The 26,221-nt window shown below is 40.0% G+C and overlaps 2 protein-coding genes across 2 annotated transcripts; both read right to left on the reverse strand.

Moving 5' to 3' along the window:
- Positions 1 to 7,692: 7,692 nt before the first annotated feature.
- LOC113016351 (E3 ubiquitin-protein ligase TRIM39-like) lies at positions 7,693 to 11,285 on the reverse strand. Its single transcript, XM_026159120.1, has 2 exons — positions 11,174 to 11,285; positions 7,693 to 9,459 (listed from the first exon to the last, which is right to left on the reverse strand). The coding sequence occupies exon 2, from the start codon at positions 9,448 to 9,450 to the stop codon at positions 7,795 to 7,797; it is 1,656 nt and encodes a 551-aa protein (XP_026014905.1). The 5' UTR covers positions 9,451 to 9,459; positions 11,174 to 11,285; the 3' UTR covers positions 7,693 to 7,794.
- A 12,416-nt stretch (positions 11,286 to 23,701) lies between these two features.
- LOC113016778 (zinc finger protein RFP-like) lies at positions 23,702 to 25,363 on the reverse strand. The gene has a single exon (XM_026159903.1). The coding sequence runs from the start codon at positions 25,361 to 25,363 to the stop codon at positions 23,702 to 23,704; it is 1,662 nt and encodes a 553-aa protein (XP_026015688.1).
- Positions 25,364 to 26,221: the final 858 nt, after the last annotated feature.

Below are 26,221 nucleotides of genomic sequence, written 5' to 3' on the forward strand. Positions count from 1 at the left end.
ACACTGTGCGCTGTCTATCTTGCGTGCTGCACAATATCGTTTATTACTTAGTAAATACTGATATCTATGACTAGCTAGTTTATTGTGATGGTGCTTTGTTTTCTCTATTATTATGTTGGCTCTTTGTTGTTTGCTGTCTCCTCTGTTTGTTTTGTTTGTTTGTTTGTTTGTTTTTTTCTCCATACAGGTGACCAGGAGTTTTGTTTTTTTTTTTGTCTCTCTTCCCCCCCCTTCTCACCGTCTCTTCTCCCTTTGGTTTCTTTCTTTCTCTCCCCTCTCTCTCTCATTCATTCCCCTGTCCTATTTATTAAAAAAAAAAAATGACAAAGGATGAACTGAAGCTCTGCATCACGTAATGTCGCATACTGCTGTTTCTGATGTCATTTAGAAAAAAACAAAAAAAAAAAACATGCAGATTCCTGTCAGCCTGTGACCTAGTCAAGTCTGGGTGTTAGTGCATTTGAGCGCATAGCCGCTGCTTTGAAGTGGCCGAAAGAGTTTTGGTCCCTCTTGCTCCAATGTAAGCTTGTGGGAAAAGCCCAAGAAGTGTGTTCAAGCCTGTCTATTGAGCAGAGTTTAGATTATGAAATTCTTAAGAAAACTGTGCTGCAGGCATATGAACTGGTCCCTGAAGCATATCGGCGGAAATTTAGGAATCTTAATAAAACTGCTAACCAGACTTTTGTTGAGTTTGCGCGAGAAAAGAATGTGTTGTTTGAGAAATGGTGCTGTTCATGTAGAGTTAAAACCGTGGAAGAGTTGAAAACTCTTATTTTGCTGGAGGAGTTTAAAAAGTGTTTGCCGGAACGCATCGTGACTTATTTAAACGAACAAAAGGTGTCGTCTCTCACTAACACGGTACTCCTGGCTGACGAGTTTGTTTTAACGCACAAAAGTGTGTTCTGTGCACAGAATTCGTTTCAGGAAAATTTCTCTGAATGAAAAAAGTCACCACAAGCAGTGCGTAAAAATGTATCAGCGTTCATTGCTAGATCAAACGGTCGAGAATGTTTTTACTGTCATGACTCAGGACATTTGATTGCTGCATGTCCAGTATTAAAAAGAAAAGAAGCGAGGGGCACTAAATTCCCTGCAGGGGTGGGTTTGATTAAAACCGCTTGCTCGCCAAAGGTGCACATGGAGGCCAAACAAAAAACAGGAGAAAACTGATCGAACCCCTACATGCTCTTACATTAACATAATGACACAGTGACGGTCTGCCGGTTTTTAGAACTTAGAATCCTTTCTGTCGCATCTGTCAGATTCCGCCCGCAAAGATATCCTTGATCTGATTGAAGCTAATTTGCTGCTTTTCTCTGACCATCCTCGGCAGACGTCTGTGCTGTTTCATGATATCTTTGTGGAAGTTGATAAGCCAATAAAACAAAATGCTTATAGAGTAAATCCAACCAAGCGGATTTTAATGCAACAGGAAGTCGAATACCTGGTTGAACATGGGTTAGCTGAGCCCAGTAACAGTGCGTGGAGTTCACCCTGTATTTTGGTGCCTAAACCAGATAACACCCCACGTTTCTGTACCGATTTCAGAAAGGTTAATGCAGTCACAAAACCTGATTCTTTTCCTCTCCCCAGAATGGAGGACTGCATTGATCGTGTCGGCTCAGCTACATACGTCACTAAATTAGACCTGTTAAAAGGGTATTGGCAAGTCCCGTTAACCCCCAGAGCTTCTGAAGTCTCCGCATTTGTAACTCCAGATCATTTCCTCCAATACACTGTAATGCCCTTCGGGTTGCGAAACGCACCTGCAACATTTCAACGTCTGATGCAGAAGGCATTGTTTGGAGTGAAAAACTGTGAGGCATACTTGGATGACATTGTCATTTACTCTCCAACATGGTCAGAACATCTCGAAACGCTCTCTGAGGTGTTCAGACGTTTTTGTGAATCTTCTCTCACATTAAACCTCTCTAAGTGTGAGTTTGGTAAAGCCACCATTACTTATTTGGGGAAACAGGTTGGACAGGGGCAAGTGCGCCCTGTGGCTGCGAAAGTACAGGCCATTGTTGATTTTCCTGTGCCGCAGACAAAAAGAGCTCTGCGTCATTTTTTAGGAATGGTCGGTTTTTATCGAGGGTTTTGCAGAAACTTTTCTGATGTGGTTAGTCCCCTAACCGATCTTGTTAGCCCCTTAAAGCCTTTTATTTGGTCTCCAGCGTGTCAGGTGGCATTCGAATCTGCCAAAGCATTGTTGTGCAGTGCACCAGTGCTAGCTGCACCGAATTTTGAGCGCCCTTTTAAACTAGAAGTTGATGCCAGCTCGTGTGGCGCAGGCGCTGTTCAGTTACAGGAAGATGGTCATGGCGTAGATCATCCCGTCTGCTACTTTTCGAAAAAGTTTAACAGACACCAGACCCATTATAGCACCATTGAAAAAGAGGCTCTTGCCTTACTCCTTGCGTTAAAGCATTTTGAGGTCTGTGTTGGGTCAAGTGTGTTGTCTGTGCAGGTGTTTACCGATCACAACCCACTGGTGTTTCTTTCCCAAACACGCAACTCCAATCAAAGACTTATGCGCTGGTCCTTGTTATTGCAAGATTTTAACTTGGAGATCAATTACAAGAAACGGAAAGAGAATGTGTTGGCTGATACTGTGTCTAGAGCACTTTCTCCTTGAATTAAACATTTTGGGGGTAATGTTAATTCTTGGGAAAGGGGGTGTTACGACTGTGATTGTAATCATATGTGAATTTGAGTGTCCAGGTGCTCCTCCGGGATTGGTGCATCCAGGGTGGATGGCTCGCACCGATTGGCTGAGAACCAGGAGGCAGCGGATAAGAAGAGACCGCCGGGGACTGCCACTTCATTCATCCTTGGCCCAACCCAACCGGCAGACTGTCACTGTGTCATTATGTTAATGTAAGAGCATGTAGGGGTGGACCGCCTTTTTGTTTGATCAGTCTTCTCCTGTTTTTTGTTAGGCAGGGAGGAAAGTGATTGTCGTTTGGTTTAGTTCTTTTGAGTAGGTAAGTTGTGTTTATTCCTGAGATAGGTTATCTTTTGTTTGTTGTTTTGGCCTTGGGTTCACCCTGAAGTTATGATATGCTCCCTTCCTTTGTTTAACTGCACTTATTGTAAATAAATCACTGTCACAAAATATTAAGTGTGTGATGTGCTGCTTGGGGTTGGACGGGGATGGATCACCCTTTATGTTGTGGTCTGGCCGCGCCTAGATGGGCCATAACATAATTGGGGGCTCGTCCAGGATTTGAACCCGGGATTGGTGAAGAAAATGATAAAGTGCCAGTCACGATTCTTAGAGATACGGGTGCGTACCACTCATTCTTACTAGAGTCTGTGCTGCCTTTGTCTGAAACAACATCCTGTGGTTCCGACATACTAGTGTGGGGAATAAAAATGAGTGTCACCAAAACCCCTCTGCATATGGTACACCTGCATTCACCGTTAGTGTCGGGCTACGTTAAAGTCACCGTGCACCAGCGATTACCAATCGAAGGAGTTTCCTTCATTCTTGGTAATGATCTAGCTGGTGGGCATGTTTTTCCCCCGCCAGAAGTTGTTGATGTTCCCGCCCTTGCTGCTGACTCAGACTCCACTGCTTCAGAGGTGTTTCCTGCGTGCGCAATTACTCGTGCTCAGGCTCGTAAAATGGGTGAGATTGTGGTTTTGTCGGGGTCGTTTATGGCTACGCTTGATGAAGACGACTCTTTCGTGTCACCCATTGATTCTGTAAAAGTCTCCACATGTGACGTTCCTGAAATGATTTCTGAGGACATTAATCAGAGCTTGAATATGACCAGATAAATGTTGATCAAAGCACAGCAGGGTGATCATTCACTGGTGCCTTGTTTTACCTCTGTTGTGGACAGAGAGGGATCTAAGGCTCCAGTGAAATATTTCCTTGAGAACGGTGTGCTGTTGCGATCTTGGTCTCCTGACTCAACTGATTTACATAGGGTAAGTCAGGTTCTGGTGCCAAAGGAATATAGACTCCAGATTCTCAGTCTCGCACATGATGCCAGCTTAGCTGGACATCTTGGGGTCAAAAAAACTTATCACCATATACTACGTAACTTCTTTTGGCCTGGACTAAAATCAAAATCAAAATTGTCGCTCATGTCATACATGCCAGGTAGTGGGAAAGCCAAATAAACCGATTCCGCCAGCTCCTCTTCATCCGATTCCAGCGCTGGGTGAGCCGTTTGAGAGAGTTCTGTTGGACTGTGTGGGCCCGTTGCCAAAAACAAAATCAGGCCACCAGTACATGTTAACGGTAATGTGCGCTGCCACTCGTTTTCCAGAGGCAATTCCATTACATATATTAAAGGCAAACACTGGGCCTCTCATCCCCTTGTCTCATAAAACAATCTAATCAGCAAATAAGTATTAAGATTATATATTAAATACATGACACTCGATACATAACTAGCCAAATTAAAGCTTTCTGATTAACCCTCTGGGGGCCCGGTCTCCATTTCAATTTGGGTCGAACGTGCGGACCTTAAACTATTGTTAAATCCTCCCAATTCTTTTGATCTTTGGGCTGAAGGACGGACAATACTCTGTGTATAAATGCTCAATCAACAATCTTTTATTTCATACAATTCAACACAAACCATCCGGAGGGGAGATGAGCGCGGGAGGGTGTCCGCCTGATCTCGAAGTGTCTGAGCATTCCTCACATTCTTATAGCTTCAGCCCCCCTCCAAAGTCATAAAACCTAAACATCCACATTCTTTCTCTCTCTCAGTCAGCCTAAGTTATGACCTTGGCTTCCTGTGCAGTATGTTCTGTTCTTTTCTAATCAGACAAATAAGGCAATGATTCTCTGAAAACAGTATTTCTTATAACTCAGCAGTATCATGCATCATAAAACAATATCATTCATTCACAATAAATCAGCAGTCTAATGTAATACAAATCAGTTTAATAAATCTAATAGTTATCACCTCTTCTAAGTCAGGATAATAATGCAAACTAAAACTACATAATGATTTCACAATCTTTAATTAGGGGTCTAACGTGGCATAAGATAATATAATAATCTCACACTATATACCAGTTTTTAAATTGTGTTGATAGGCCACGTAAAACCGATGTTTTTTGAATAAAACAGGGGCGTTTACTCCGGGAAGAAACGGCCCATCTTCTCCAGAATTGTCCTGATCACACACAGCAAATAAGAGAAGAAAGGAAACCATGGCAACTATGTTAATCCCTAGACCCAAAACTTTTCACAGCAGGACGCCAGAGGAACACCGTCTGGACATCAGAAGTTCTGTACAGCAGCGGTCCGTGAGTTGTTTGGTACAAGGCCACGAGAGTTGAGGCTCCGGTGTGAAATTTATGGTTTTCAGGGTTTTTATCGTTAATTTGGTTTCCCTGGGTCTTTCCCTTGTTGTAGATGTGTCTTATTTTGAAAGAAATATTTACACGTTACCATAGCGACCAGGGAGCATTAAGCGGCAGAGAGGAGGATGTGTTACGGATTCAAATATCGAGGAGGGATACAGGAGGAATCCAAATCACAACACTGGTCCAGGAGGGTTAGGTCAAATGATGATTTTAATGAACACACGTGTGGGGAGATGTACACTGCAAAACATCAGCTGTAGATCTCCGCCCAATAATACACAAGCAGTTGTTTTTATAACATCAGGGTAATATTTATGACGCCCCCTCATGCGTCAAGCAGATACAATACATGCATAAGCTTCAAAACCACAAATGTTCTGGTAACGACTTTTGACACATTTGAAAAGAACATTCTCTCCGTCTCCACGCCAGGCGCATCCGGTAGCTCATCTTACCCTCGCTTATCTCCGAAACCTCAGAGCACGTCCTACAACAAACTATCACTTATGCAGGCACAAAATGCAGTTGCAAGCTTGCAAAATATGTCTGAACTCTTACCTAGAAATGAATCTACCTACGATGTGTGTGTATGTGTGTCCCGACCTCAATTGCACTCTGTTTCACCTCTCACCTCGCCTACTAAAGCTCCCAACCAGACAGAGGCCACTCTCATGTGTGTAATAACCTAACTGAAAGTATACATGTAATATATTGAATAAATGTTTTAATCAAATGGCCCTACTTAAAGCTTAATAAAAAACATAAATGAACAAAGGATCATACTGAATAATATGGTATAAGTGTTTTGTAAGCGTGTAAGCAACCTTTCCATAGCTCTAAGTCACTTTACTCAATAGATCGGCCGGAATTCGCGCCGGACGAAGCTTCTGACCATCAATTAACTCACCGCGCTTCAACTCTTTAAAAGCACCAAAATGCGATGTGTATAAAATGATTACAGTTGCACCTGCAATGAAAGATTATTATGTGATTATGCTAACACCTGAAATACAGACTTTAATGTAATATCAACAGCTTCAATAAATGCTTTAATGCAATGCTTGTTATGTGGTTCTAATGCAATGATAATGACTTAATACAAGGTTAATTAATACAATGATAATACAGATAATAAGTAACATTGAAATCATTTGTCCACAGGACTATGCTGCTAATAAAGTTACAAAATTACATAGTACATTGACATTTATTATTATATTTACAAAATACCACAGTTTTTGTCTGGGTCGGATCATTTTATGGGGTTGTATTTATTCGCGACACCTTAAAGGCAGCTCCGTGTCTGACATGAACCGCTCTGTGGCGCAAAAAAGGTTGCTGTACAGCATGAGGGTTAATAGGACCGTACTCATATGAATATGATGTGTAAATTCATTTATTCTTGTACATCAACGCCGTAGCGGCCCAATTCTTCACCCCAGTGAAGAGGTGATCGTTTTCTCCTTGTTTTAATAAATTAAGCCGTTTGGTCTTTGTTCCCCACAACATATCACCAATTTGAAAAAAACTTGTAAATAACTCATGAAAGAATAAAGTTACGTTGAAACCAAGCACACCATTGTTTTTCTTGTGACATTACCAATAAGTTTGATGTGTCACATGGCCCTCTTCCTATTAAAAAAACAAAAGTTGTATCCAAGATGGCCGACTTCTAAATGGCCACCATGGTCACCACCCATCTTGAGGAGTTTGCCCCCTCACATATACTAATGTGCCACAAACAGGTCTTTAATATCACCAACCATTCCCATGTTATTACGGTGTATCCATATAAATGGACCACCCTGTAGAGTGTCTACCTCCTCAGGCTGGACTTCAGGAAAAAAAAACATTTCAACTTGAAAACAGTCTAATAAAATAAATCAACTAAATTTCAGATTACTGCCTTGTTCTGCAGCTTCTAACCACATAGACTGGTGTAGTTTGGTCACTTCTCCTCTGTGTTGGTTTACACGTTGAGATTAATCTGTAATTGGATCAATTACAGATTAATCAGACTGGTTGACTGACAGAAAAGATGATCAGAGAAACAGCTACCACCACCACCATCATCATCATCATCATCGACACCGGAAAAGAAGAATGGGTAGAGTTTCTCAGTAAAGGAGCAGCCAGTAAAGGAGTAGATAAGAACTGCATCATCTACATCATGAAAGGAAACCAGACCCTAACTCTAAAAGAAAATTAAAGAAAGGTTCTTTTTAATAGGAAATTCCTCAGATTGATTATATATTTATAACAATTTCAAAAAACAATCAACTAAAGTTCCGCTTACTAGCTTTTTCTGTAGCTTCTAACTATGTCACGTGATTTTGATCAACAGGTGCAGTTTGTTCAGTTCTGTTTTTAGGACTTCTTCTCTGTGTTGGTTTAAATGCTGAAATTAACCTGTAATTGATTCAATTTCCCCTTGGAAAAGAGAGATTGACTGATAGATCAGTTGTCACCATCACCCATCACAGGACAGATGATCAGAGGTGGACAGATTTTACCATCATCATTAACACCGGGACAGAAGAATGGGTAGAGTTTCTCAGTGAAGGAACAGCCAGTAAAGGAGTAGATACGTGTTGCATCCTCTACATCATGAAATGAGACCAGACCCTCTTCATAATCCACAAACACCCCCAGCTTCTCAGGATAAGACTGAAAAGAAACACGGATTGGAGGGTCCTTAAGAGCTACACAAAGATTTTCATTTGCCTTAAAAACACACCAGTAACCTTTCTTGGGAGTCCACTCAAATGTGAATTCTTCCTTCCTGTTGACTGACTCTCTGACCACTCCTAACATCCAAAAGGTTTTCGCTTTAACTTGAACCTCAATGTAAAATCTGCCTGATGAGAAACTCTGCTTTCCTAAAACAATGGGAAATTCAGAAAATCTCTTTGGGTTGTCTGGAAGATCATTCTCCTCTTGATCAACGTGTACTTGTTTTCCATTATCAGACAGGATGAGTTTAGGATGTGCTGTATCAGGATCAAGAGTCACATCCACTGCATACTGCTGGACCCTCTTCAGCTCAGCCTCAAACAAGTCTTCAATCTCTTCATCAAGTGTTTCCTTCAGTTGACCCACAGCTCTCACCACAGTCCCCTCATATGATGGTGGATGGATACTGACCTCTGTCCAGTCCTTGGTGGTTGGAGCAGCTTTCAGGGATGAGAAGCCTTGGAGGAGGTGGAGGTGATCTTTAGAGCGTGAGAGCTGCTCCACCTCAGAGCTTCTCTTCATCAGCTCAGAGATTTCCTGTTCCAGATCTTTGATGAAACCTTCAGCCTGTTTCTCTGTTGTTTCCTGTTTATCTTCAATCTCCTTTATGAGCTCGTTCAGGCTTCTGTCAACAGACTCCTTCAGAGCAGTGAAGACCTGAACACCTTCTGCTTTCTTTCTGTCTGCAGCATCTTTACTCATCTTTACTGACTCTTTGATCTCCTGAATCTTCAGTCGTCTCTTCTGGATCATCTGTTGAGTTTCAGCCTCAGTCTTCCCCAGTTTTGCCTTCTTTCCTTCATATTCTTCTCTCAAAGGAACAAACTCATGAGTCCTGTGGTCTATAACAGAGCAGAGCATGCAGATACATGTCTGATCGGTCTTACAGAACAGCTCCAGAGGTTTATCATGCTTCATACACATCCAGCCTTCCAGGTTCTCCTCAGGATCAATCAGCTGATGTCTTTTCAGACCTTTCATTGTCAGGTGAGGCTCCAGGTGAGTCTGGCAGAAGGAGGCCAGACACACCAGGCAGGACCTCAGAGCCTTCAGTTTGGTTCCAGTGCAGATGTCACAGGGAACTTCTCCTGGTTTGGCAGCTTGTTGCTCTGAGCTGCTGCTGCTGACTTTCTGCTGAGCTTCATGTCTGAACTGAGAAACCATGTCAGAGATAAAAGTGTTGATGTACAGCTCGGGTCTGGTCTCAAACACCTTTTTACATGTGGGGCACTGACAGGTTTCACTAATATCCCAGTGTTGACAGATGCAGTTTTTGCAGAAGTTGTGTTCACATGGTGTGGAGACTGGATCAGTGAAGATATTCAGACAGATGGAGCACAGAAACCGATCTTCAGATAGAAGACAGCTGGCAGCAGACATGTCTGCACCCTGAGTGAGAAAGAAAAGAAAATGTTTTTATTTTAAATTGAGTTTTAATTAAATCTATGGATTTTATTTAGTTTCTGATTCTGATCCTTCCAGACCGTAATCTGCTTTAGTCTGTACGTCTGTTTTATACCAAGGAACACAAGTTGTGTTCCTGTCCTATCAAGAACTCTAACAAAGAATTTCATACAGTGGTTTTTACATTCACCATGTTAGTTTCTTTGAAATTTTGGTACCACTGTCTCTGTTGCTTTTTGCATGTTTTGTTTTTATGTCAGGATCAACCAGTATGGCTGCTGAGTCAGCAGATTCTGGTATACAAAATGTATTTACTCTCAGTGCACATAATGCACTTGAGTGTGTTTTATTTCTTAAACATAAACAAATTTAGACAATGATGCCCTCAACACAGATTCAAAATAACCCTGTAAATGTAGTGACAAGTAACAATCTGTAAAGCTCTCAATTAGCAGGTTAACTGATATCAGGTGCAGGTTTTCAAGATTAGTGGATGATCCTTTTATACCCAAAGGTTCAGTCTTTGCAAAAGGGGTTGTAGCTCACCACTGTTTGTGGAACTTCATGAGAAAATTATCTTTCAATATAAAAACATTGTTTCTCTCATCATCTATGGTACATAACATTGTGAAGAGATTCAGGGAGAAATCACTGTGCATAAAGGTCAAGCAAGGAAACCACTGCTGAATGTGCGTGACCTTTAAGTACTTAGGAGGTATTGCGTTCAAAACCATCACGCTATTGTGACTGACAGAGCCTCATGGCCTTAGATGTACTTCAGAAGTCATTGTACAATATCACAATCCGCAGCTTTATTAAGAAATGCAGCCTAAAGCTGAAATGTGCAAAGAGGAACCAATATAACAATTTTGTGCAGAAACATCAGTGTTTTCTGGGTAAAAGCTCACTGAGTTAATGGGAAAAACTGAAAATCCTTTCTTTTTTTCACTCGCCTGTTAAATGAAAGTTGAATGTAATTACACAATTGTAGATTTCAGTTTTTATTCCAGTTTTAGAAAGTTTTTTGGGTCGGCCTTGTCATTTTTGAGATATTATGCAAATGCAAGAAAGCAGCCATACATAAGTGATAAACATGCACACTAGAGGACACATCCTGGTCAAAAAGGACTCCAAGATTCCTCACAATGTTACTGGAGGCCACAGTATTGCCATGCAAACAAAATATGTGGTTAGATACCATATTTCTAAGAGTTTTAGTGTTGAGTACAATATTCAGCCTGCTGCCAGTATTTTACTGTTAAATATACAAGGTGATAAATAAGAAACGTAAAGCTGAATAAAGCTTAGGAATATTACTAATATCTAAAGATATCTAAATAAAACTTCAAAGCTCAAAAAACACAGAACGCTGGGTAAGAGACCCAGGACCATAATATCTCTATCCTCTGCAGCCCTTTAAAACATTTCTTAATGTAAGTAAAAACTAGAAATAATCACAATAAAATAAAATCAAAACTTAAAACACAGTTAATAGCAATACAAATGTGTTAAAATTAGGTATAAAAACAGGCTTTAAAGCAATAATAAAAGCCTGGTTAAACAGAGAAGTTTTCAACTGCTCATTAAATGAGTCCACAGGGTCAGCTGGAAGTTTCACAGCTTTTGTGCCACAGACTGAAAGTCCCCTGTGTTGCTCTCTGTTTTTTCTTGTACCTGAACAGCAAAGAAGGAAACTTACCTGTACTTAGTTTCAGCTTTAAGAGCGAATAAATATGTGACAATGTCTCAGCTCAGGACCGTGTTCTAGGCTCTGACACTGAACAACACAGCTGATGATTAATCTTTAGACACAGAAGTCTGGCTGCTCTCTATCAGCCCGTCACAGCAGCTGCAAAGCCAGCGAACCATGCATGCACTTTCTTCATTCTACAGATTGTGGCAGCCTAGGTGCAGAGCTGCAATTCTACACGTTGAATGAAGAAGCTAAGGAAGTGTTTGACACACAGTAGGATTGTTTCTATTTTGTTGTCTTTTTTTTCTGAGTCTCTTGATTCTTGAAGTCTATTTCTCGTTTATTTACTTAACGACACTTGCTACTGTGAAACAGCTGCAATTGAGCGGTTTCAGACCTTCCCCCCAACCAGCCTTATCTCTGCTGTCACAGATCAGGATTGGTGGAAGTGAAAGTAAAAGGGAAAAAACAGTGGTTGGTGGGGGGTGCAAAACGATTACATTAATGGAACTTTAAATTTATTTTTTTGTACCATGTTCACGATTCAAAATATTCAGCTGACAGAAATTTTGATGACTCAAATATTTAAGTTAGTAACTTATTTAATTCTCAGGTCCAGTTGGTCCAGCAAAATATGAAGCTGGCTCAGCTGATTGCCGAACAATCTCACTTGTGGTTGTTCTCTTACATCAACCTGTAGGTTAACCAGTCATGTTTTTGTGATATCATGAAACACATACTGAAAGAGAGGACACATGCATGAGTGAGAACACAACAGAGAGAAATGCAGACAATATACACACAAAGAGGACTACAAGGGAACAGGCCACAGGTGGGAACACAGCTGACACTAAACTGAATGATGGCGCAGGGGAAGCAAAACTGAACAGAATCCGATTGTTCAGGCTGACGTCACTAGCCGTGTCTGGGCCTAAACTCCGCTGCAGGTCCATATATCAAACGATCACTATGGCATTACTGAGAGTTGAAAAACTGTCTAAAGTCTTTCATCTTTAATAAAATGATCAGCGTTCTGCTCTACCAGGTGTAATAATTGAGTTTAACATCCAGGCATCCATGAAAACGGAATTTATGACATTTAACGGCGTTAGAAGTTAGCAGGAAGTTAGCTCGCTAGCTTCTATCTAAATACAATATAGCATGTCCTGACTGCAGGGTTTTGGAAACAAATTCAAACGTACAGCTCTGTTATCACTTCCAGCATAAATGAAGACAGAAAACTAAACAGCAGTGACGTTTGTAGGGTTACTGAAGTTGGGCTAGCTGGTATATAATGATGTGCTACGTGACCGCTAGCGACACAGCTATGTTAGCATAATATAAACAAGCGAACTTTTTTTCCCACTCAATAAAAGTTAACGTGAGTGTTCTCGGTGGTCAGGAACAAATGTAATCGCATGGCAGGATGCTGTAAAAGGACCAAACTTCAGCCAGGAGAACAACTGAGATAATCCATCCACAATACGAGGTTAGTCATTCATATACTGCTGCATGGGCTGGGCTGTAGTTACATCCTAAGGTTTTAAAAACTGAGCTTAAATAAATGATTAGTGGTAATAAACGCAGAGGGAGGTCAACAGGGATCACTGACTGTTTTAGGAGCTTTTTGAGATCAAATAGAAGAAAATACATAACATTAAACATGTTAACAACACAAAAGCCATATTAGACGCAGACTACTTTAGACCCGGAAGTAGGATTCGTCGCGTCATCACTGAACAACCGGATACACATGAGATAGAAGATTAACAAAGCAGGAAGTACAAACACTGAGAGCATGACTAAGACACGTGGGATTGACACTGGGACTAGGGAGAAAACAGACAGTCATGGGTTTGTGACCGGGAAGGCTGAAAGACAGAGACTATATTGTGGAAAACTGAGCTGAAGAAAAACTAATATAGAACTAGGACATAAACCATGACAAACACAAAAATTAGTTCAAAGATGTCTTAGAGGAGAAGAGAAAATAATTCCAAAATAAAGCCAACATGTGCTGCACAGTGAAGCTGGAATAAAGAAAAAACAGAGTGAAGCACTGAAGCAGCTCTGATGAGCTGAATCATCACTAATCAAACACACACAATGATTTAAATGTTTTAAATAAAGAACTGGGCCTGGCTAAGAGCGCCCTCTGCTGCATTTTCACTTAAAGTGCTGCATTTTTGTCATCTTAATCCGGGCTGAACATCAGAGAGAAAAAATAATGAAAACTTAGCTGACTAGATGCAACTAAAGAATTGCATTTTCCAAATTTATTTATGACATGTATGATAGATTTCATGCTACTGGCGTAAATGTGGGTCTTTCTAAAAGAACTGGTCTTGCTGTCACTTCAGAGGTAAAAAGGCTGAAGTTCACCGGCTGATTATCATGTGGATCAGGGAAATTATTTTACTGCTATTGGTAAATAATCATCATCATTACTATTGTATTAATAATATAATCTGCAGCATTCAGTTCAGTTCAGTTCAGTTCATTTTTATTTCAAACATTTCTGTTGGGGGAAAACTCTGTAAAAGACCCAGGAGAAATAAAGACACAATGAGACAAAGTTACTTTCTTTATCAAACGTGTACACGGGTGAGCTGCTAAGAACAACTCACACCATGCACAGTGGCTTGGTAATTTTTATAGGAAAGACAGTGAGAACAGGATAAGAAAATACAAACAAATAAAATAAACAACTCCATATGTGGCGCTAGTCTCGTCAGCAGAGAGCTGGGAGAAGGCTGTGAGAGATAAAACAATCTAAAACAATATGTCCCAAAACAGTATGTCTTTGCTGAGAAAGTCTAAAAAGATTATTCTAAACTAATCTAACCATAGGCAAAGGGCAGACAAAAGGCATCTTTGTACATTTAAAAGAAGGTAAAGAAACATAGAATCATTTTTCCTGTAACATTCCCCCCTGTTTAACTTATTTTAAATGTATACAACAATTGTCTATGAAAATTATTTATTAAGTATCTTAGGCAATTTTTAATTTCCAAAATCTTCAAAATGTCAGCATAGCAGAAATGGCAGTCATTTGGTCTAAAGAATAAAACAAAAGAAAATAATAAAAAGAAAAACATAGTAAATGAAAATCATAGTAAATGAAATAACAAGTGGAATAAACAAGAAAAAATAATAAAACTAAAACTACAAAAAATAAAGGATAAAAACCTTATATTTTAAAACGAAAACTTACAAAAAAGGAAAGGATGAAAAGTAAAATGAAAACTTTATATTTGAAAATGATGAAAACCTAATATGTAAAATGAGAACTTCAAAAAATACAAGGATAAAAACCTTATATTTAAAATGATGCAAACCTTAAATTGAAAACTTTATATGTAAAATAATGAAAACTTCATATTTAAAATGAAGACTTTATGTTTAAAACTGAAGACTTCAAAAAATAAGAGTATGAAAACGTTATAAAAATGAAAAACTTTATGTTTAAAAGTCAAGACTTCAAAAAAAAAAAAATAAAAGCATGAAAACTTGCATAACCTACTAATGTTTTAATCAGTGCATGATCACTTGACAAGTCATTTTTAATCACCACGTCATTTATTAGCAGCTAGTACAAGTTCTCCTCTAACAGAATTGCAACGGGATGTTGTTCTTCTTCAGGCACGGCAACATAAGCAGTCATTGTAGTTGTTATCATCTTTGAAATCATTACTCTTAGGCATGGCAACACACACAACACTAATATGAGCAGTGCTATCATGATGAGACCTAGAAGGAAAAATGGCTTTGCTACAGCAGCCAGCCATGAACCGCTGAACAGCCAGTCCAGCCAGCTTTGTGCTGTAGCTGCTCCAGGTGTGTGTTCAGTGACATATTTTTGCAGAGCGGTCAAATTCTGCAAAGCTTCATAAATGTCTCCTCCAGTTTCGTATCCATCAGGGATAAAAGTGCAACATGTTTCCCCGATCAGCTTGCAAACTCCTCCTTGTGATGCTGTTAGCAGGTCTAGTGTCAGTCTGTTCTGCAGCACCATCGTTCTGATGGCCTGCTGTTCTCCTGCTAAGACGGTTCCCAGGGTCTTAGTCAAGTTGATGTGTCGTAGCAGAGCATATCGGTTGATTTCCACGTGATCCCGCACCTCGGCAACTCCAATGCCGGGGATCAAGCTCTGTAAGAATTTCACTCCTCCTCAGATGCGAAACTCTGGTTCCTTTACTGCTTGGTGCCGTCCGTGCACATCCTGTCTGGTAATGAGTCTTTGTTTGTAGTATCATCCGGTAGCTGTAGTTGGAGCGACAGTTGAGGCTCATCAGTGTCGCGTTACTGGCACAGGTTTCATTGAGTGAACAGTCCATACACTTCCTCTCGTTCCTCGGTGGGCAGAAAGTGTATATGTATTTGCATAGCAGTCAGTTTTATTATTCAAGTAAGCTGTAGTGTTCATAAACTGCCACCAGAAATTAGTGGCATAGCCATGGGGAAACTTGGTGTACTTTCCTTTGTCATACAGTGTCTGCCTTTTCTCCATATAACGTGACTTGTTGTCCCTCACGGAAGCAAAGGTGAGGAGCCCGGCCATGGTCAGGGCCGCTGCAGTTGTTAAGAGCCACCACCTCATGACGACGGGACACACCCTCCTGTCGCGAGTAGACCCCCCGGCCAGGAAAGCTGACCCCTCCACCGGGCGAGATCACAACAAGTGGGCAAGCCTGCCGTCAGCTGTGTTTAGATGGCTTCACTTACTGGCTCTGATGGATGCAAGATGGTCGTTCCGCTATTTTGCAAGCTCCAGTTTTTCCTTTGGAGCACTTTGATCAGAACCCAGTCACCGGGCTGTGATCTGCAAGACACTTGATAGACATCATTACATTCTTCGTCATTTACAATCATCTCTTTATTTTCCTACAACTTAGACATACATTTTGCTACTGAAATTGTATCTGCCTTTTTCACTGGGTAGATTTCTGGCCACTTTGAGAATACATCTATAACCACTAGGGTGTATTTTTACCCTTGGCATTCATTTAGCTCAATAAAGTCCATATGGATTGTGTGGTCTCAGGTTTCCCTGAGCATTATATTTTTGACACGTCATGCACGTTCTGACAAATTGTTTTGCTGAGGTTTCAAAATTTACAGTGTAGAATTTACAGTGTAGAAATGAGAGTTGACAATACTGGTCAGTCCCCCCGTTGACAAATGCGTACAGCCATGAGTCACTAATGCCGCCATTTTGTGGAGCGATTTTGGCAGCACTGGCTTGCCATAACACATCATTAAGTTGTTTGTCAGAACTGCTCCGTGTTTTAGCCATTTTGCCTGCTCGGCTGTGCTTGCTGCTTTTTGTTCATTTTTCAACACATCCAGTGGAATCTGATGTGTGTTCACTGCCATCAATGTGATGTTTGTCTTTTGTGCCGCCTGTTTTGCTGCTCTGTCAGCAAAATTGTTGCCTGTAGTAATGAAAGAGTCAGTAGGCGTTGTAAGAGGTTGGCATGCTGGTTTGCCGGTTGGTGTAATCATTCCTCTGTTATGCCAAATTTTTTGCAAAATGATGCACAGCAGAGAAAACATACTGGCTGTCTGTATGTATGTTTATTATTTTGTCTTTTTGTATTTAGCTTTCGCGTATCACAGCTATCAGCTCAGCGCTCTGTGCAGGACATGAAGAAGAAAGTGGTTTTGCTTCTATTATTTTACTATCTGTGGTTACTGCATAACCTACACAATTTCGGCCTGTGCTGTAAGGTCAAATGCTGTTCTCCTAGCTTCCACACTTGCTGATCATAAGGTGGATCTGGGCCTGGGGTTTGTTTAAATCTCAGAATGTTGTGATACTCGGTCGGTTTCTGGCACTCAGGTGTAATACCAGAAAAGAATGGCATGACTGCTATCTTAAGTTTTGTCAGAGCGTCTCTACCTAGCAAATTTACTGGACACGACGGGTCATATATGCATTTAATAAAGCACCTGCGGCCACTTGCTGTGTGTACTAGTTCTAAAAGGGCAGTTAATTGTTGTACAGTTGTGTGGCCTGAAGCTGACTTTACAACTAGTTTGTCCTCTACTCCTACAATCTCGTGTGAAGTGACCTTCCTCTCCACGGTTCTAGCAGGCGTTGTCTCTATGTTATCTGCTGTTTCTGCGTGTCTGTCTGCAGCCTTGGTGTTTGTAACTTTGCTCGCCTCTCTGTTCCTGATAGCCACCTGCGAATTAGTGTTTTAGTCTGTTGTCAACAGTCAGCCTTATTTTTAAGTTACAGAATGCTTCTCCCTTTTTTTGTTTTTTTTTTTTTTGTTTGGGAGAATAGATGCAACTCTACATTTTCACTTAAGGCAGTTTTAGATAATTTCTAGTTCTTCAAACAATGCATTGATCTCACACATTTCAAACTTTCAAGTTAGGGTTGTTTCCCATTTATACAAATATATATATTTAACTTTGCATTGCTCACAGCTCATAGCTCACAGCTCTAAACCTAGGCATTTTCCAATCATATGCCTAATCACTATTTGTCATTGTGACTCTCAAGTATTGTCACAAGTTCGTTTAAAGTCGTTTCCAAAACCAACAAAATAATCAAACAAAACCAAAAAACATAAACGTGTCAGGACACAAAAGAAAAAGAAAAAAAAATGCTGCCACCCGAACAAGGCAGAAGTCTGCATATGTTGGCTTGTAATAGCATGCAGCTTGTAACATGGTAGACTAATGTGCCTGTGTTAATTCAGCTCCATATTATTGTGTGAAGTTTCACTTGGTTGGGAGTGGTTTTGTGTGTGTCACATTTTTGGTGAGCCAATGGCTGGAATCAGGTTGGACTAATTAGAGGCAGGTGTACTTGATTGCACTGATACACTCGTCTACTTATAGCCCACACTACAAACACTGCTGTGTCGTTTTGTCTCTCTGTGCAGGTATGTAATGTGATGAAATCAGATATGATTGGGATGGACGGGTTTTGCCCTATGAATTTTATATTAGGTGTGTCGTTTTGTCCCTCTGTGCAGTCCAGGGCCTATTATATGCCACAGCCTAACGGCAGCAGGGTTGCAGAGGCTTGAGTGACCACTGACTATATGCTTGCAGGGTGGTGGGTCTCCAAGGACAACTTCTAACCCTGTTAAAGGCAACATGTGGAGTGCAACTTGGCTGTGTGGCATAGCTGGCTCTGGCCTTGGGACTGTTTGTTTTTATACAATTCATAAGTGGGACACTGGACTGTTTTATCTTTTATCTCTTGATATATTTTTCGTCAATAAATTATCTTTTAGAATTTTATTGACTGTCATCTTTTTGCCCACGACTGAGACGGTTGGTCAGACCTAGAGTCTTTCTTTGGGTGTGTTACAGCAGCTTCTGCTCTAAAAGAAACAAAAAAGAAAAAGAAAAGAAAATGTGGAACATGCTCATCAGCTTAGCAGTGTCTACATATTTAATTCAGCTTCTCAATCCTGTAGTTGTAGCTGTTGTCTACAGGGTTTTGCTTATTGGTTGTTATTATAGGTGTGCTCTATATCTCAGCAATGTGTCATTCTAGGATGATAGGTTTCAAGCTGGTCAAGTGCCTCTATGCACTTCATTAGTTTAGTTATTCTCTGTATTGTCTTCATCTCACATGTCATTACACTGAGTTTCAGCAAACCTTAAGCTTGATGCAGACTACTGCTTAACAGTTATCCACCTCACATCATAACCGATTAAGGTGCCTCTTCATATTAATATTATGTCAGTGTTAATATTATCCTTTGTCTTATATAACAGTAATAGCATATTATATTTTATCAGTGTGTACCATTATACTACTACTGAGCCAATTTGATAGTTAGGATCATCTTATTCAGCAAACAGATAATTTAGAATTCATCCAATCTGCGGTCACATTTGTTCTCTCTGTTGCATGGCGGACCAGGCAGTTCTATTATAATATATTATTTATATTTTATTTTGTATCCATCAAGGGCTTCAGATGACCTGCAGAATCATCCTTTTCCCAGGGTGGAGACAGTTACCTTTTCACACACTGTCCTTGGCTGAACAGTGACACAGCCTTAATATACCTTATTTATTTTATTAAAATATTTTCGTGTGAATTATTTGCTTTATATTCATTTTATACATTGTGGGCATGGTCATCATGCCAACTGTGTTTCATTGTTAATATCACTTTACAGGTTGTTATCCTTGCTATTATTAATTTCAAATACTCTAAAGATAATTTCTACTGTAACTTTCCCTTTGTTCATCTTTATTTCGTACTTTTTATATTTATATCTACTCAGTGGGGTCTGTTTTCAACCCTTTTAAACTACTACAAAACTACTGTGATCTCTAGTTTCACTTAATAAGGGATTATTATGTTCTTCCTGATATGGGTGTTGCTGCAGATGCGGCTGCAGGAATGAGTGATGGCTTTCTAAAAGGGTTGTGGGAACTGCACAGTGTCTCGTCTTCTGGTTTTACTAAACTGGCAGTTGAGTTCTGTTCTTCTGACTGTTTATATTTTGTTTTCTTAAATCTCTCAGTTTACAGACACTGTTTTTGTCCGGCGTCTGGACTTTTCTTTTCTCACCACTGCTCGTCAGCAGGAGTGAGTTTTAACTTCACTTGCTTGATTACCCATCTTATTTATGTATTTACTTATTTTTGTTTAAGTAATATATACACAATACAGCTGCTATCACCTTCGCTGGTATTAGAGACGAGAGTGGTTGCTCACACGCCCTTCTACTTTCAGACTATTTCCAAAAGCGGTGTGAACTTTACGAGACGGAACTCGACCGTTCTCTCAACTCACCAGCACGTCAGTGAATAGCAGTAAAAGAAAAACACAGTAGGAGCGGCTCAGTCTCTTATTGGACCGTGAAAATTCAGCTTGCTCCGTTAATTAAAACAATACACACACATACATTCACATTCACACCTATTCGCGCGATCGGAACCCTTATAATAAAGGGGAGCTGCCAGTCTTTCTGTAGACGAGCTACTTATTCCCTTGACCCAGCTGGGGGAGCTACTCAGAGCTCCAAACCTAACCCACAAGAGTGGGGAGCTTCCAGTCGACGAGCTCCAAGCTACCAGCCGACGAGCTACTTTAAACCCACAGAAGTGGGGAGCTTCCAGTCTCGACGAGCTACTTTCGCTATTTTAAATTCCCTGAATTTAAAATACGATTTTACGCAAGATTGTGTCAGTGTGTCTGTATCTACCTGGTCGGTGTCGCCGGGTCTGGTCCACCTCGATCGGGCCCCACCACCGTGGGTCGCTTTCTAAGAACGTTGGCCAAGACTCGAATTTAACGCTCTTGGTCTTTGACCACACACCTAGTATGTGGGCTGTCGACAGACGAGCAACGTGGACTGGTCACGGAGATGGGACACGATGGAGGCGCTCCGGCTCGAAGGACCAAGAAATGTTGGGGGAAAACTCTGTAAAAGACCCAGGAGAAATAAAGACACAATGAGACAAAGTTACTTTCTTTATCAAACGTGTACACGGGTGAGCTGCTAAGAACAACTCACACCATGCACAGTGGCTTGGTAATTTTTATAGGAAAGACAGTGAGAACAGGATAAGAAAATACAAAACAAATAAAATAAACAACTCCATATGTGGCGCTAGTCTCGTCAGCAGAGAGCTGGGAGAAGGCTGTGAGAGATAAAACAATCTAAAACAATATGTCCCAAAACAGTATGTCTTTGCTGAGAAAGTCTAAAAAGATTATTCTAAACTAATCTAACCATAGGCAAAGGGCAGACAAAAGGCATCTTTGTACATTTAAAAGAAGGTAAAGAAACATAGAATCATTTTTCCTGTAACAATTTCAAACATGTGCCTTCACAATCATTACAAAATATCATTCCATTATTTGTTTGAAAAGGAGTAGGCTGAAGTATTTACTTATTTGTCCCTACCCCCTCAAGTTTTACCTCTCATTCATTTAATTTTTTTTGTCTTAAATTAAACAAACAACATATGAAACATATGAAACATATGAAGTAAAACAAAACATAACATACATAAATCAAAACAAGAAATTAGCAAGCCCCACCACAGTATAGTTTCTTTCATATAAAAAATACAGAATGTGTATATTTGCAGATACACAAGTTATGGAAAAACAACAAACCAAAACAAAACAAAAAACAAAAAAACAACCAAAAAAGAACCGCAACACCATTACCAGCAACATTACCGTCCTGGGTTAACCCCGTTTTCTTCATTCTTATACTTATTTAAAATTAGGTTTTTATATTTTACTTTAAACTGTTTTATGTTTTGACTGTCTTTTATTTCTTCTGTTAGACTGTTCCATAATTTAACTCCTGCAATTGAGATAGACATAGTTCTTAAAGTTGTTCTAGCACTTTGTATTTTTAAATTCCATTTCCCTCTTAAGTTATACCCACCTTCTCTTTCTATGAACAATTTACAGATTTCTTTGGGAAGCAATTTATTTCTGACTTTATACATTATTTGCGCTGTTTTAAGCTTCACCAAGTCTTGGAATTTGATAGCTTGCATTTTGACAAAGAGTGCATTTGTATGGTCCCTGTACCCTACATTATTTATTAATCTAATGGCCCTTTTCTGTATTATAGTTATTGTTTGTGTGTTACTTTTGTATGTGTTTCCCCAGACCTCTACACAGTAGCTCATATATGGCAGTAGTAAAGCACAGTATAAAATGTGCAGTGCTTTCTGATCCAACATATGCTTTGCTTTCCCCAGGACGGCAATGCCCCGTGCCAATTTCCCCCGAACATAAGTAATGTGTGGCTTCCAACAGAGCTTGTGGTCAATGATCACCCCAAGAAATTTTATTTTATTTACTCTTTCTAAATATACATTGTCAACACATATTTCTACTTCGATATTTTTCTTTTGGTTTCCAAACAACATAAATTTGGTTTTATCTAGATTCAATGATAATTTATTTATATCAAACCACTTCTTTAATATCGTTAATTCCTGTGTGATCATTTCCAAAACCTGTGGCAACTCCACACCTGAACACAGTATATTTGTGTCATCTGCAAATATTACAAACTTTAAAATCTCCGATACTCTGCAGATATCATTTAAGTACATAATAAACATTTTTGGACCCAGTACTGAACCTTGAGGTACTCCACAAGCTATATCCATCAAATTAGATTTATATTCATTTATTTGTACATATTGTTGCCTATTCCCTACATAGCTTTTTAACCATTCCAAAACCACTCCCCTAAACCCGTACTTTTCCAGTTTTTTTAATAGAATTTCATGATTAACAGTATCAAACGCCTTCTTTAGATCTAAGAAAACTCCGAGCGCATACCTCTTATTATCCATACATTCCGTTATCTTTTCCATTAACTGGGAGAGTATTGACATTGGTCTATAGTTTGTAAAATGATGTCTTTCATTGATATTGCATTCAGAGGTTTAAACAGTGTGTGTCTTTCAGAAAGACTAAGTTGCAGGCAGGAGTTGACAGGAAGTTGCAGAGAGTTTGCAGAAGTGAAAGCAGAGTCTAAGTTATTCTGAGGAGCAGGTTAGACGAGGCTATTTGAATTACTGGGTTATTCAAACTGTCTGTTATACGTTTATATTCTTTTATTAAGCTTTTAGTAGAGGTTCTTGATTAAAACATTTATTCAATATAGTACATATAGTTTCAGTTAGGTTGTTACACATAAGGATGAGCCTCTGTTCTGGTGAAAGGTCAGAAGTGCAACGGGTGAGATGAGAGAGCATGTAAGGTCAACACATACACACACATACATTCGTTAGACTCATTTATAGGTGAGAAGTTGGTCATGTTTGTCTCTGGAAAGAGGAACAGCGTCTGGCAGGATGTGGGGCTCATGTTCCAGACGATGTTCTTTTAAACCGTGTTAAAAGGCATTGTGGTTTTAATTGGACGTATGTATATATTCTGTCTGTGACGTATGAATGGGCGTCATTAATTCAAACCCTGATGCTATAAAAATCTGTGTATGCTTTGATTAAGTCGAAGATCAATCCCTGTCTGCGTACAGACTGGTTTTCCCACGCGTGCATTCATTAAAATCAATTGTTTGACCAAGCTCTGGACCATAGTTGTTTGTACTCTCCTTCCTCAATATGTGAACCTTAACAATCATCAAAGAAGAAATAAAAGTTTAGAATTGTATTTATTGTATTCTGAAAAAGCATGGTGTACATATTAAAAAAATATTTTCAGAAACCCTGATTTTGATATTTAAGAAAAGGTGAATGAAAATAATAAAATATTAACATGTTTCCTCAAACGTGTGTACAGTATATGCTTTAATGTCTGTGCCTTTGAACACTGAAAGCAAAAGAAAAGGAGAGTTTCTATTTTGTTATGTTGTAATCTTTTTTTCAACTTGAAAACAGTTTAACAAAAACTCAACTGACTCGAATCTGCAGCTTCTAACTGTATATCATGATCATGATCAGCAGCTGCAGTTTTCTCAGTTATGTTTTTTATGACTTCTTTTCTGTGTCAGCTGAAAGGTTGAGATGATTCTGTATATGGTCCAGTTTCCACATGGTAAACTATCAGACTGACTGATTGACAGGACAGATGATCAGAGGTTTAATTTTTTTACCACAACTGTTCTCATCATCATTATCAACATTAACTTTGGGACAGAACAATGGGTAGAGTTTCTCAGTGAAGGACCAGCCAGTAAAGGAGTAGATCACATCTACATCATCTACATCATAAAAGGAGACCAGACCCTCCTCATAATCCACAAACACCCCCACCTTCTCAGAACCACGCTGAAGAGAGAGTGGGACTGTGGGATCTTCAAGAGCTCCACAAATGTTTTCATATGCTCCTACTGTCCAGAGACCATTCGCAGGACTCGGTGTGATGACTTCCTTTCTGTTGACTGACTCTCTGACCATTCCTAAAATCCAGTCTCTCTTTTCTTTAACCCAAACCTCAAAGTAAAATCTGCCTGAAGAGAGACTCTGCTTTCCTAAAACAAGACGCTCCACAGAAAATCTCTCTGGGTTGTCTGGAAGATCATTCTCCTCTTCACCACAGTGTACTTGTCTTTCATCATCAGACAGGATGAGTTTCCGATGTGCTGTATCAGGATCAAGAGTCACATCCACTGCATACTGCTGGACCCTCTTCAGCTCAGCCTCAAACAGCTTCTTCATGTCTTTACTGAGAGTCTCCTTCAGCTGATCCACAGCTCCCACCACAGTCCCCTCATATGATGGTGGATGGATAATCACCTCTGTCCAGTGCTTGGTGGTTGGAGCAGCTTTCAGGGATGAGAATCTTTGGAGGAGGCGGAGGTGATCTTTAGAGCGTGAGAGCTGCTCCACCTCAGAGCTTCTCTTCATCAGCTCAGAGATTTCATGTTCCGGATCTTTGATGAAACCTTCAGCCTGTTTCTCTGTTGTTTCCTGTTTATCTTCAATCTCCTTTATGAGCTCGTTGAGGCATCTCCTGAGAGACTTCGTTAGAGCAGTGAAGACCTGAACACCTTCTGCTTTCTCTCTGTCTGCAGCATCTTTACTCATCTTCACTGACTCTTTGATCTCCTGAATCTTTAGTTGTCTCTTCGTGATCATCTGTTGAATTTCAGCCTCAGTCTTCCCCAGTTTTGCCTTCTTTCCTTCATATTCTTCTCTCAAAGGAACAAACTCATGAGTCCTGTGGTCTATAACAGAGCAGAGCATGCAGATACATGTCTGATCGGTCTTACAGAACAGCTCCAGAGGTTTATCATGCTTCATACACATCCAGCCTTCCAGGTTCTCCTCAGGATCAATCAGCTGATGTCTTTTCAAACGTGAAGCTGTCAGGTGAGGCTCCAGGTGAGTCTGACAGTAGGAGGCCAGACACACCAGGCAGGACCTCAGAGCCTTCAGTTTGGTTCCAGTGCAGATGTCACAGGGAACTTCTCCTGGTTTGGCAGCTTGTTGCTCTGAGCTGCTGCTGCTGACTTTCTGCTGAGCTTCATGTCTGAACTGAGAAACCATCTCAGAGATGAAAGTGTTGATGTGCAGCTCAGGTCTGACTTCAAATGCCTTTTTACACAAAGGACACTGACACCTGTCACTGATATCCCAGTGTTGACTGATGCAGTTTTTGCAGAAGTTGTGTCCACATGGTGTGGAGACTGGATCAGTGAAGACATTCAGACAGATGAAGCACAGAAACCGATCTTTCGATAGAAGACAGCTGGCAGCAGACATGTCTGCACCCTGAGTGAGAAAGAAAAGAAAATGATTTTATTTTAAATCGCAGTCACATTTAAAATGAACCTATTTTGCTTTTCTTTCTCTTCTGTCACATATCTCCCTTTCCAGTGGTGGATTTTCGCGCTAAAAATGACCAGAGTTTCAAATAATTGTAAATGTACCTGTTTTTATACAGCTATATATCCGGTCTTTAAGTCTGATGTCGTTAGCTGTTTCCGGGTTCAAACTCCACTTCAGGTCCCAAAGTCAAAATAACACTGCAACATCACTGAGAGCTATGAACTGTCTAAATTCTTTCATCTTAAATAAAGTGATTAGTGTGGCTGCTCTACCAGGTGTAACCACTAAGTTTAACATCCAGGCATCCATGAAAACAGAATTTATGAAGTTTAATGGACTTCAAAGTCAGTAGAGAGTTTGCTCGCTAGCTTACACCTAAACATAATATAGCATGTTCTGACTGAGGGATTTCTGAAAAATTAAAACGTACAGCTCTGCTACCACTTCCGACATAAATGAAGACAGAAAACTAAACAGTAGTGACGTTTGTAGGGTTACTGAAGTTGGGCTAGCTGGTATATAGAAATGTGGCTAGCTACACAGCTATGGTTAGTATTGTCATGGGCTGGGTCTATGACTGAGCATTTTGAGTTCATTTTGTATTTCTAATTTCTTATATTATATTGAAAGTATGAAAAGTTCTTGTGTTGGTATTATTGGTTAGGATTTAGTTGAATTTTTATTGCAGTTTAGGTTTTCATGTGTAAATCTGTTCTTGTCTCCTGTGTCAGTATGTCAGGTATTTCTTGTCTGTGTGTTTCATGTTGTCAAGCCAGTGATGTTATGTCTACG

Source organism: Astatotilapia calliptera, chromosome 23 (genome assembly GCF_900246225.1).
Source record: "Astatotilapia calliptera chromosome 23, fAstCal1.2, whole genome shotgun sequence".
Taxonomy (NCBI): domain Eukaryota; kingdom Metazoa; phylum Chordata; class Actinopteri; order Cichliformes; family Cichlidae; genus Astatotilapia; species Astatotilapia calliptera.